General features: G+C 42.2%; 1 protein-coding gene across 1 annotated transcript in view; it reads left to right on the forward strand.

The window, feature by feature from the left end:
* The window catches only part of UBR1 (ubiquitin protein ligase E3 component n-recognin 1), a 596,438-nt gene that overhangs the window by 55,511 nt on the left and 526,697 nt on the right, over positions 1-14,230 (forward strand). The window contains 2 exon segments of the mRNA XM_029598685.1: positions 30-286; positions 2,199-2,277. Of these exon segments, the coding sequence (XP_029454545.1) occupies positions 30-286; positions 2,199-2,277 (336 nt within the window).

Genomic DNA, 14,230 nt, shown 5'->3' on the forward strand with positions numbered 1-14,230 from the left:
AAACCGACTGATTTTTTTTTTTTCCCTAGTGGTGGGACGAAAGATTAGATTTTCATACAGCTTTTTACCAGCACTTGGCAAAATTTGTGCCAGGAATTTACCATGATGAAATGCACCCTGTAGTGGAGAAACAAGAAGAGATGGCCCAGATGATGATTTTCACCCCTTTGGAATGGTATTTATTTGGGGAAGATCCTGATATCTGTTTGAAGAAGCTGCAGCAGTGTGGCGCACCCCAGCTTTGTGGGAAGGTTTTCAAAGGTGGGGAGACAACTTACTCCTGCAGGTGAGATTTATGTCTCTGACTTGAGTTTTAAAAGCTGGGGTATGTTCCTGGCACCTAGCATAGGCTGGTACAAGCATTAGTTCAGAAACAATCCAAACGATTTGGCATAAAACAGCATTCGTACTGATCATTCATTGTTTTGAAGGAAGGGTGGTTCAGCAGTAAATAATGTCCGTACAAAGACTCTGGCAGATTTTTTTTTTTTTTTAAAAAGAAAAATAGCTATAAATGAATACTGCTGTTACTTACTATAAGAAATTATGAAACCACATTCTTTTAAACATTTATATTGAAATTTAACAATATACTAGCAACATACTTATAAATATAGCACTGGCAAAAAAGAAATATAAAGCAAAATACCAAATTCTCTCTCTATAAAATTACCAGTGTGTACCAGTGATTTTTGCTTTGAAAATCCCTCCTTAATGGCAGAAAATATGTGGCATTGTCCTCGCACAAAGTTTACACCTGTTCCATTCAGGGCATATCTTGGCATTGGTAACTTCTAGATTAGATGCCAAAATAGTCCAAGTGTAAACTTTATTTGAATGGAGACGTGAATTCATACAAATGCCCTAAATTCACGTCTCCATTCAAATAAAGTTTACACTTGGACTGTTTTGGCGTCTAATCTGCATTGTTGCCCAGACGGCTTTCTTAGATAGCCTTCCCTCTTGTTTTCTCAGTTGGTAACTTCTATGCATACTTTCAAAAATATGAAGGTGTGCAAAGTCATAGCCTCGTCCCAGTTCTGCCTTCTAGAATGTTTACTCCCAATGTGTATAAAAGAGCAGCCAAAACCAGGTTCTGCGTGTGCTATTATGCATGCTGGCCCTCGGTTGATTTTCAAAGTGCCACTTGGTACATAAAATATTTTATGCAGGGTAAGTCACCTTTTATAAATCAGCACAATATGTGAAAAATGCTACACACATTGTCACATTTTTTAAGAATCAGTCCTAAAATAGAAGCCCAAAAAGCCTCTTTTGGGGTCGCATGGAGTGAGAAATGACACTCCCAGTGTGTGCATGGGTTTTTTTTGGTTTTTTTGTTTGTTTTTTTAATACTCTAATACTGTGGTAATAGGAGCCTAGCTTATGATGTTACTGCTGGCATGAAATTCCTGCAGTGACACTGAAAACAGTCTACATTTTTAAAACATTGACTTATTTCTTGGACTTATTATTTCCTCTCTTGATTTTCTTCTTAAATTTTTGTTTTTTGGGGGTTTTTTTTGTTGTTGTACAGTATACTTATATTTTCTGTTTGTTAAAATGAGGTATGTATCTTTAACCATGGCCTGGTCAATACCTGTTTTTAAAAATGTTCTTCCCTGAGTCATGCTTTTAAATTCTTTAGTGAAGTCTTTATGAGGTTCCAGAAAAGATCAGCACTATAGCTCCCTGATTTATATAAATTTGATGAATGAGGTGACTAAATGGGAACTGTTTTTAAGCACATTAAGGGACCAATATATTGTCTGTTAAAATCAGCTATTAATGAAATACAATTGAAGTGTGCGTTAACATTAGGAATTAATGTACATGTTAAAATCCTATTAATGCAGACATTAAAAGATAACTATAATTGAGTTGAACTTTTTTTTGTGTTAACAGCACTGTTAAATTTTATACATTTAAGCTTTTTTTTTTCTTTTTGCTGCACTAATTAGTAAAGAGTTGTTTAGCATAATTCTGTATCTCATTACTTCAATAGCATAGATTTTATGTTAAGGTTAATTCAACATTCAGACTCCATCCTCCCTGAAGCACTGCATTGTTAATCTGATTCTTGTTCATGGTGAAGATGTTAGCATCAAACTTTGCTATACAGTGAAACCGAGGTTTCTAAAACCTAAATGTTTCATGAAAGATGTGTGTTTATTTTATTTTATTTTTTTGATCTGCAGGGACTGTGCAATAGATCCAACATGTGTCCTTTGTATGGATTGTTTCCAAAACAGTATTCACAAGAACCACCGCTACAAGGTACAAGTATCTGCCTTCATAGCATGAGATTTCATTGTGACTTGTCATTGAAAAAACGAACGCAAGGTGCCACTCAATGGAAGCCAATCTGAGTTTGATACTTGGAAACTGCTGCAATTAGGCGTGCCCCAAGAATCAGCATTATCAGCTGTACTATTTAATATGTACTTGCAAACACTAGCAAAGATTTTGTCATCACTTGGTGTTATCTAATTTCTAGTACCATACATATCGAATGGGAGTTGTTCTGCTGTACTCTTCAATCACTGTTTTAAAACAGAGCATGACTAACCCTGGCTAATAGTGAGGTTCGTCATCTTAAAAACTCTTCCCATTCAAATGGGCAAAGGAATCCATAATGGGCAAAGGAATCCATAAAGTATCTGGGAATAAGGATTGGACCCAGGGTAAGGGATCTTTTTGTACTAAATTATCTCCCTTTATTAAAAAGTTAGATCAGGCTATCCAAAGGTGGAACTGGGAGCACTTTTCTTGCAGGCCGATACAGTAAGGAGCAGTAGGAAGAGCTGCGTTAGTGCGGGGCGCACCCGTGTTTGCCGCACGCACAGTCCGGCTCACCTACCGCTCGATACTGTATTAAAATCACATGCAAATGCAAGCCGCGTCCGTGAAGTGTTAGGCCCGCGCAACCCATTTTACTGTATAGGCGCTTTATACAGTGCCTATACAGTATCAAGTCCAACCCTGCAAACACGCCCAATTGAGACATTTCCACTTGCTAAAGAAGCACGGATTGGCTTTAGCATTAGGAAAGACTCTCTTTGAACACTTATGTGTAGATGTGGAGAGGAAGAAGGGTTTCATTTCTAAGATTTATAAACTGCTTATGGGAACTTGCAGAGAATCCTTTCCCCATACAAAGGTGTGGGAAAATGATTTGAGAACTTCCCTATCATTAGATGTCTGGGATCAAATTTACACCACAGCTTACAAATGTTCCATATCAGCCTCCTTACAGGAAACTTGCTATAAATTACTACTGAGGTGGTACCTCACCCTATTTAGGCTACACCATATTTATCCATCGATAGATTCTAACTGTTGGAGGAATTGCGGGTGTGAAGGTACCTTCTTTCATGTATAGTGGGAGTACCCCAAAGTCTCCTTATTCTGGGACCAACTACTACAGTGGCTGGAATCCGTTTTGGGAGTTCAGGTATCTGTCAAATGCAGGGTTAGTGTTGCTAAATGTCCCGCATTTAAATTTAGATAAATACCAACAATGATTGTGCCAACAAGTGTCCATAGCAGTTAGATGTGAATTAGCTTGTATTGGAAAAGAACAGATGTCCCCACACTACAATCAGCCCTAAAATGAGTGTGCTTCTATTATATAATGTTGGTTTTATATGTTTTCGTTATATTGTATTACTTATTTTAATTTATAATTGACTTAGCACAGAATTTTGATATAGGCAGAATAAATATTTTTAAATAAGAAGGGACGTGAAAAGCCTCAAGGCCAAAAAAGCACTACTGTCAGAATTTGCCAGACTGCATGGGGGTAATAAACAAATATTGGTGGGAAAGAACCTTAGTGCTGAAGAGGTTATAACTACCAATAAGAAGCATGATGAAGCTGAGAGATTTCTTGGAGAAGTATGCTAGTGGGAAGGACCACAAATAGATGGTTTGTCAGGAAGAGGAATTTTGAGGGCAGGAAACGTACAAGTAAACTATAAGACTAAAACTTCAAAAGTTTTACTATGGGAGCCACATACTCATTGGTGTAGAATGAGTGGAGATCGGAAGAGAAAGCAATGGCATGCTGTCTCTGACATGTACTTGTCATAGTAACATAGAAACTTTATGGCAGTCTGTATGGCCTATCTAGTCTGCCCAGTCTCCCAACTAACTTAGCTTTACAATTCCCATCACTCCCCCAGAGATCCCTTGTATTTATCCCATGCTTTCTTGAATCAAATGCCGTTTTTGTCTTTTCCACCTCCTCTTGGAGGCCATTCCATGCATCCACTACCTTCTCTGTAAAGAAATATATCCCAAGATTACTCCTGAGTCTGTCCTCTTTCACCCTCATCCCATGACTGCTCGTTCTAGAGTCTCCTTTCTGTTGAAAGAGTTTTGCTTCCTGTGCATGGGGAGATATGAAATACATTTAACTACTTGCCTTTCCTCTAGGGTATACACATTTAAATATGTCTGTCCCCATATGCTTCAGAACAAAGACCACTATCCATTTTAGTAGCCACTCTCTGGACTTACTCCAACCAGTTTTTCTTTTTGAAAGTACGGTCTCCAGAATTGTACACATTTACTCTAAATGAGGTTTCACCAGGGACCTATACAAGGGCATTATTGCTTCTCTTTTTCTGCTGACCATGCCTCTCCCTATGTAGCCAAGCATCTTTCTGGCTTTTCCTGTCACTTTATCCACTTGTTTAGTCACTTTAAGCTCATCCGATACAATCGCCCCCAGATCCTGCTGCTCTTTTATGCTTAGAAGAATTTCACCTTCAATTCTGTACCTCTGGTTTGGGTTTTTACAGCCTAATTACATGACTCTGCATTTTTTTTAGCATTAAATCTTAGTTGGGAGACCCTAAATCAGGGCTTCCCAAACCTGTCCTGGGGACCCCACAGCCAGTCGGGTTTTCAGGATTTCCACAATGAATATGCATGAGATAAATTTGCATACCGCGGAGACTCAGTATATGCAAATTTAACTCATGCATATTCATTGTGGATATCCTGAAAGCTCGACTGGCTGTGAGGACCCCAGGACAGGTTTGGGAAGCTCTGCCCTAGATCATTCCTTGAGCTTTGCTAGATCTCTCCTCATGTTTTACCACATTTTCTTGTGCGTCTTCCCTGTTACAGATTTTGATATCGTTGGCAAACCTTTCCTGAAATCCTTCTGCTATGTTGCTTACGAAAATGTTGAAAAGAACTGGGCCAAGGTCCGATTGCTAAGACATACCACTAGTAATGCCCCCCCCCCCTTTAGAGTAAACGCCATTTACCACTACCTTTTGTGGCCTCCCAGTCAGCCAGTTTTTAACTCATTCCAATACTCTAGGCTCATACAAGGAGTTCTCAATTTATTTATGTTGCCTCTGTGGAACCGTGTCAAAGGCCTTACTGAAATCCAAGTACGCTGCATCTATTGTTCTCCCTTGATCCAACTCTTTGGTCACCCAATCAAAGAAATTGATCAGATTCATCTGACAAGATCTATTTCTAATAAAACAATGCTGCCTTAGATCTTGCAAGCCATTGGAATCCGAAAACTGTGCTATCCTCTGTTTTAGCAGCAATTCTGTTAATTTGCTCACCACAGAGATCAGACTGACTGGCCTGTAGTTCCCAGCCTCCTTTTTACATCCACTTTTTTGAATAGGAAACACATTTGCCAGTCTCCAGTCCTTTGGAACTACTTGCAACTCTAAAGAAGCATTGAAAAGGTCAGCCAGGGTAGCTACCAGGACTTCTTAGTTCCCTCAATAACCTCAGATGTATCCTATCCAGCCCCTTTGCTTTGTCTTATTTAAGTTTAGTTAGCTCCTCATGAACACACTGTTCTGAAAATCAATTAAAATTTACCTTGCTTTCAACCTTATTTGTATTTGTTTTATTTAGTCTTGCTCCTGACCCTTCTACAATGAACACCAAACAGAAATATTTGTTTAGTAGTTTTTGCTTTTTTTTTTTCCCCCTCATCTTCTACATATTCCTCTCCTTCACCTCTTAAGTATCACAATGCCACTTTTGTACTTTCTTCTATCATTAACATATCTAAAAATGTCTTGTTCCCCTGTTTTACCATATTTGCTATGTTTTTTTTTCTTCCTATGAGGGAGTATACAGAAAACTCCCTCAGACCACCGTAAGGGACTGGCAAATCAGTCTTGCCCAGTCGTCTTTAAGATAGACACACACATGGAATCATGGATGAAAGGAGGAGCCCCACACCACAGGTTAAGAGCTCAGGGCCTAGAAGGCTTAGTCAGGCCCCAGGAAGCAGGGAGAGAGATATCATATGCCCATACGCCAGAACCTGTTATGTCTAAAGGTGAGCTGCATCTAATATTTTTTTGAGATCTGGAGTTAATGCGAATTGCACTAAATTTTTGAAACCTAAAGGTAAGTTGTGCTGCCCTTTTTTTGTTTCTTTGTTTGTTTTTCACTGTAAATAAAGTGAACTTAAGGAACAGCCAGAACCTACCACCTTTTATCCCAGGACAAACCGGATGATAGTCCTCACATGTGGGTGACATCATCAGATGGAGCCTTGATACCGGAAAAACTTCTGTCAAAAGTTTCTAGAAACTTTTGGCTGGCACACTGAGCCCACTGAGCATGCCCAGCATGCCATGATATTCTCAGCCACAGGGGTCTCCCTTCAGTCTCTTTTTTTCCGCCTTGCTATAAGCAAAGCAGATTAGGAGCTCTAGAAAATTTTCCCTCACTTTTCCTCAGGGAAGAATATATATTTTCAGTCACAAAATCATTGTCATCTGGTCTCCCTTTGACATAGTATCGGTGAGTACATTTTTTGAATCATTTTTCGGTTGATTCCGGTCACCCTTACTATTGGTATTCGCCGGTCATCGACCGTTACTCGGCCTCATTTTTTATCATGGCCTCCGGATTCAAGAAATGTCAGGATTGTAACCAGACTATGTCAGTTACCGACCCCACAATGTTTGTGTTTTGTGCCTGGGATCTGGCCACGATGTCCGGGCTTGTTTAACTTGTGTCAAGATGACACCAAAGGGCAGGTGTGCCCGTTTGGACAAGATGGAGGAGTTGTTTAAGAAAACCCCATCGGCATCGTCTACATCGTCTCCAAGAATAACACCTCCCTTGGTCGCAAAACATTGAGGAGAAAAAAGGACCGGTGACCGTCCGTCACCGACTCCATTGGCGTCCTCCATAAAGTCTTCCTCAGCATTGAAGGAACATCGAGAAAAAAGATGCCATTGACATCGTTCCACCGACCCATTGGATGGAAAGACACAGCCATTGACTTCAAAGAACATTGAGCCGATGCCCAAACGACTCCGGGTACTGGAACCAACATGCCCTACCGTACCCGAGGAACCGAGGCGCTCTCCACCGGGTTCGGTGTTAGAGACTGTGCCATCACGCTCAGTCGTGGAAGTGCCAGTAGCGCCAGTCTTATCTTCCCCAGTGACAGTGGACCCAGTCCCAGTTTCCAGGGAAGAGGTGACTACCATGGTCCAGCAGGCCATCGTCGAGGCTTTTCGAAATTTCCAGTCTCCTTCCGTACCATCGGTACCGACCCCGGTATAGGCATCAGATCCGTCGATATTTCAGCCTTTGCTGAACAAAATCGATGCCTTGGTAGGTATATTTCCTCCACCGGCGCTGATGACGCCGGTACCACCGATGCAACCATCGATGCCGACGCATCCACCGGTGACTCCTTCCATTCCGATCCCAGGTTTATCGGAGGAAGATGCTAGGGATTCGGATTCCGTCCCAGGGCCATCGGGCCTTCACCGTCATCGAATATTGGAGAAACCATCGATGCCAATGTGTCCCGGTCCATCGGGTGATACCCGACATTGAGGCCCATCGATTCTCCATCGATGCCTTCATTACCTCCTATGCTGCCAAAGCAGATTCCATCAAAATCTGCTTTTAAGACAAAGCATCATCTACCACCAGATGATCCTGAATCGCCTTATCCTCAGTATACTCCCTGGAAGGATGTGGATTCTGATACTGAGTCAGAAGAATTACAGTCTGAGCCTTCTCCACCAGAAGAGAGAAGAAAGTCCCCTCCTGAAGACTTGTCCTTTACAAATTTCATTAAGGAAATGGCAGACACAATTCCCTTCGAATTGCGGACGGAGGACACAAGGCTCTAGAAGTCCTTCAATTCGTGGATGCACCAAAGGAGGAAATGGCAATACCAATCCATGAAGTCCTATTAGAACTCCAACAAAGGATGTGGGAACATCCATGTTCAATTCAAACTGTAAATAGAAGAACAGATGCCACATACCTGGTGCAACATGCTCCAGGTTTCCAAAAACCCCAACTACCTCATCACTCAGTCATTGAATCGGCTCAGAAAAAAAGCCAGGAAACAGAAGCCACACTCTTCTATCCCACCAGGAAAAGAACAGAGATTCTTAGACATCTTAGGAAGAGAGGTTTTTCAGGGATCCATGCTGGTATCTCGTATTGCGGCGTACCAGCTTTATATGACACAGTACCAAAGAAACATGTGGAAGCAAGTTCAAGGTATTGCCAATGATCTCCCTTGGCAACAACAACTGGCTTTGAACACACTCATTGCAAAGGGGCTGGAATCTGGTAAACACGAGGTAAGGGCAGCTTATGATGCTTTTGAAACATCTATTCGCTCATCAGCAATTAATGCAAGGAGGTGGGCTTGGCTTAAGGCCTCAGACCTCAGGCAAGAAGTCCAGGAAAGATTGGTAGATCTCCCTTGTACTGGAGAGAATCTCTTTGGAGAAAAGATTCAGGCTATGGTCTCTCAGTTAAAGATCAGCACGAGACACTCCACCAGCTCTCCAAACTACCATCAGATCAGCCATCCTCTCTAAGAAAATCAGCTAGAAGGGACACCAGGAGACTCTTCCTTCTGAAGACCTAGAAGATATTACCCACCTGCTTCTTCAGTGCGTTCATACCGTCCACCACAAGGGGGACGCGTACGCCAGCAAAAAACCCAACCACCACCACAAACTGGTCCAGCAGCGGGTTTTTGAAATGAATCAAGAGAACAGAAGCCTTTCCATCAACCCTATGCCCCACTTGTCAGTAGGAGGTCGACTTCATCATTTCAAACACCAATGGAGTCTCATCACAAAAGATCAATGGGTATTAGCCATACTAAACCGGGGATACTGTCTAAAGTTCCAAACGATAGCCCCGCATTCGCCACCCATTCCAATATGGTCAAACATGGTCATCACACCTCAACTTCAAGTAGAACTCTCTACTTTGCTGACTGCCAGGGCTATCGAACCAGTGCCCCGGTCTCAACAAGGCAAGGGGTTCTATTCCCGCTATTTCCTCATTCCAAAGAAAACAGGTGGCCTTCGCCCTATCTTAGACCTACACAATCTGAACAAATTTCTTCAAAAAGAAAAATTTCGGATGGTATCTCTGGGAACCATCCTTCCTTTGCTTCAACGTGGAGATTGGCTCTGTTCTCTAGATCTTCAAGACGCTTTATGCCCACATACAAATTTCCACACAACTTCGCAAGTATCTGCGATTCATCATGGGAAAACATCATTACCAGTATCGAGTCCTACCATTCGTACTTGTCTCTGCTCCTCGAGTATTCACAAAATGTCTAGCAGTGGCTGCTGCACAACTAAGGAAAAACTGCATTCATGTTTTTCCATACCTAGACGATTGGCTAATCAGAAGTCCATCCAGGCAGGGAGCTCTGTCTGCCTTAAAAAGCACAATAATACTATTACACTCCCTGGGATTTCTCATCAACTATCAAAAATCCCACATCGACCTGTCTCAACTCCTCACATTCATCGGAGCAGACATCGACACCACAGTGGCGAAAGCTTTTCTTCCAAAGGACCGTGCCAACAATCTAGCATGTTTAGCGAACTCTATAACCCAATACCAGTTTGCATCTGCCCATCAACTACTAGTGCTACTAGGACCCATGGCCTCGACAGTACATGTTACCCCTATGGTGAAGTTAGCCATGAGAAGAACTCAATGGACTTTGAAATCTCGATGGCTACAAGCTTTCCAACCACTGTCATACACAGTTCAAATCACCCATCAGTTACACCTATCGCTCCACTGGTGGACAAATCAAACAGCATTGAAAGCTGGTCTCCCATTCCAACAGTCAACTCCGCAAGTCATCCTGACCACAGATGCCTCCAACTTGGGATGGGGAGCTCACGTCAACAACCTTCAAACACAAGGGACGTGGACTACGCTTGAAATGAAGTGTCAGATAAACTTCTTAGAACTTCGAGCTATGCGATATGCCCTCTATGCCTTCAAAGACTGCCTCTCAAACAAGATTGTGCTGATACAAACGGACAACACAGTAGTAATGTGGTGCATAAACAAACAGGGAGGCACAGGCTCTTATCTGCTCTGCCAGGAAGCAGTGCAGATTTGGGCTTGGGCTCTAGAGCACTCCATGCATCTCCAAGCAACTTATCTAGCGAGCATACAAAACGTCCTAGCGGACGATCTCAGTCGACATTTCCATCCCCACGAATGGTCTCTGGATCCATGTGTAGCGAGCAAAATCTTTCAACGCTGGGGTTGCCCAGCTATAGACCTCTTTGTGTCCAAACTGAACCACAAAGTGGAAAGGTTCTGCTCCCTCCATGGCCGTCGACAAGCATTCCCCAGGGACGCATTTGCTCGCCCCTGGAACACAGGACTTCTCTATGCGTATCCTCCAATCCCGCTCATAGCAAAAACTCTCGTGAAGCTATAACAGGACAGAGGAACAATGATCCTTATGGCCCCGTATTGGCCTCGACAAGTATGGTTTCCCATACTACTCGACCTCTCGATCAGAGACCCAATTCGCCTGGGCACAGCGCCCACTCTCGTAACTCAGAATCAGGGCACGTTGCGTCATCCCAACCTGACAACTCTTGCCCTGACAGCTTGGATGTTGAAGGCTTAATTCTGCAACCACTTAATCTTTCAACACAAGTCTCTAAAGTTCTCGTAGCTTCACGAAAGTCTTCCACACGTAAATCTTACCACTTTAAATGGACTAGAATTACCAAGTGGTGCACACAAAAAGGTTTTGACCCTTTCTCTTGCCCCACTCCTTCTTTATTAGATTACCTTTGCCACCTTTTGGATTCTGGTCTCCAGACATCCTCTGTAAGGGTACACCTAAGTGCCATATTGGCATACCACAAGGGAATAGGGGATGCGCCAATAACAGCGCAACCCCTAGTAAGTCTGTTTGAGAGGCTTACTTCATTTTAAGCCTCCCATTCGACCACTGGTCACTGAGTGGGACCTAAATATAGTACTGACGAGACTCATGCGGTCACCATTTGAGCCTCTACATTCCTGTGATGAAAAATTTCTTACATGGAAAGTATTTTTCTTAGACATTACATCGGCTAGGAGGGTCAGTGAGTTGCAAGCTCTCGTCACATACTCACCCTACACAAGGTTCCTGCATGACAGAGTAGTCCTTCGCACTCACCCCAAATTCCTACCAAAAGTAGAAATGGATTTTCACATCAATCAGTCAATAGTCTTGCCTACTTTCTTTCCAAGACCTCACTCTCACCAGGGAGAGAGAGTCTTACACATCTTAGACTGTAAACGTGCGCTAGCTTTTTACCTGAACTGCACGGCGGTCCATAGGAAATCCACTCAACTCCTTGTTTCTTTTGACAAAAATAAACCAGGAGTTGCGGTAGGAAAACAGACTCTCTCCAACTGGCTAGCAGACTATCGAATTCTGTTATGAAAAAGCGAACATTCCTCTCTAGGGGCGAATAAAAGCACATTCAGTAAGGGCTATGTCCACATCAGTAGCACACTATCGTTCAGTGCCCATTCTTGACATATGTAAAGCTGCAACATGGAGTTCCCTTCACACCTTTGCAGCTCATTATTGTTTGGACAAAGAAGGACGACAAGATTCAGCCTTTGGACAATCTGTCTTAAAGAACTTATTTCCAGTATAACACCAACTCCTTCTACATCCAACCTGCTGTGATTTCAGGCTGCCTCATTTTTTCCAGCAGTACACCTGTTGTGCTTGTTGCACAAGTTGTATGCTGTTGGTGGAATATAAGAATGACTCGGCCTGTAGCTTGCTAATCACCCATATGTGAGGACTATCATCCTGGTTGTCCTGGGATAAAGCAAAATTGCTTACCTTGTAATAGGTGTTATCCCAGGACAACAGGATGTAGTCCTCACAGAACCCACCCGCCACCCCGTGGAGTTATGTCCATTATGTTTTATTATTTTATTTTTTTAGCTCACGCATAATGCTACAAACGAGACTGAAGGGAGACCCCTGTGGCTGAGAATATCATGGCATGCTGGGCATGCTCAGTGTGCCAGCCAAAAGTTTCTCCGTATCAGGGCTCCATCTGATGATGTCACCCATATGTGAGGACTACATCCTGCTGCCCTGGGATAACACCTATTACAAGGTAAGCAATTTTGCTTTATCTCTGGCTGTTCCCCCAACTTGCTGCACTCAAGTTACCTTACTTCCTTTGAATTTTTTCATTCTTGACTACTTTCCCAGCTTCTCTTAGCTTTTCCAGATATTGTTGCCTGTCTTCCTCTTTTTACAATCTCTTGTAGCTTATGAAAGCTAACTTTTTTTCTCCCTTACCCTTTTCAGCTACTTCTTTAGAAAACCATAGCAGCCTCTTTTTTTCTCTTTCCTTTATTTCCGTTCCTAAAAAATATTAGCTGCCCTTACAATATCTCATTGTAATTTTGCCCACTGCTATTCTACTTCCCCCTAGATTTACCATCTAGCCAATGACTCCTTTCAGGTACTCCCCCATTGTTTACAAAATGAGTTTTCCTAAAGTTTAGGACCCTCTCCTTTGAATGAATCTTCATGTTCTGTGCTCTAATACTGAACCACACCATCCAGTAATAACTGGATCCTAGATGATGGTCCATTACAACATTAGAGATACTGTCCCCATTGGTAAGCAGCAGGTCCAATACCACTCCTTCCTGTGTGGGTTTCATTACCAATTGACAGAACATTTCTTCTTGCAGAGAATCCAGGATTTCCCTGCTTCCAGAAGACACTGCAGCTGGGATGTCCCTATCAGCATCTGATAGAATGAAGTCCCCTCCCCTTTTCATAGCAATTTTGTGATTACCCTCCATTATATCTGTAACCATTTTGTCAGCTTGTGATGGAGGTCTGTATATTACACCTATATAAATAGATGTTCCATTCTCTCTTTCCAGTTTAACCCACAGTGTTGTCTTCTTACCTTGCAAGCCCTGCAATTCTGTTGCTTTAATATTAATTTTTATATATAGTACGATACCTTCTTCCTTTCTTCCTATCCGGTCATTCTGAATAGATTGTAGCCCGGTATATAGGGCTAGTAGTTCCAGTAAGTAAACTAGGCAGTCACCTAGAGTGCCAAGATTTTGGGGATGGCAAAATCCCACCCATGTGAGGTCGAGGGATGCTATACCAGAGCCAATACTACCAAAGAAGGAAGTGTCATCCCGAAACCACTGCTGTGGGAAGGAGGAAGCACTGTGTTGGAGTTGCTGCCAATAGATAAGTGGGGGGGGACGGGACGACTAACCAAAGGATTGCCTAGGGTGCCAAATAGGCTTGCACCGGCCTTACCAATATAACTATATCCCAGTCATGGTTGTCTGTGTACCACCTCTCTGAGAGAGCCACTACATATAAATCTGCATCTTTCATGATTGCCTCTAGATCCAGGACTTTATTTCCCATATGAGTATTAATGTATGTAGCTTTCCAGAGATTGTCCTTTTCTCCTATTTCTATGTAAGTATTTAATGTTTACTTACTTTTAGCATTTTGTCCATCTTCCTGCTTGCCCACTTTTGACGATTTTAGACTGTACAATGGAAATCCCATGTTGATGAGGTTTCCTAAATGACTGAGGAAGAAAAGTCATTTTGCCGGACAGTCAGATCTGTACATAATCATTTACAAAAGCAAAAGAATGGCTGCATTGAATTTATAATGATAAAGAAGAACAAACAAAAGCAATCCAAATAAAGCAAGAATTGTGTGCACTCTTCAAACACAATTTTAAGGAGACAGCAGAGGCAATAAAAATAAAAAGTCACCTTTATTGTCAGCTAATATATTTTATGGATCATAGAATAATATGAAAGGGATATAGTTTTGACACATTTTTTGTGTATTCATATGCTTAGTAAGGTTTAAAGGCTATTCTGAGATCCT

Source organism: Rhinatrema bivittatum, chromosome 4, assembly GCF_901001135.1.
Source record: "Rhinatrema bivittatum chromosome 4, aRhiBiv1.1, whole genome shotgun sequence".
Classification (NCBI taxonomy): Eukaryota; Metazoa; Chordata; class Amphibia; order Gymnophiona; family Rhinatrematidae; genus Rhinatrema; species Rhinatrema bivittatum.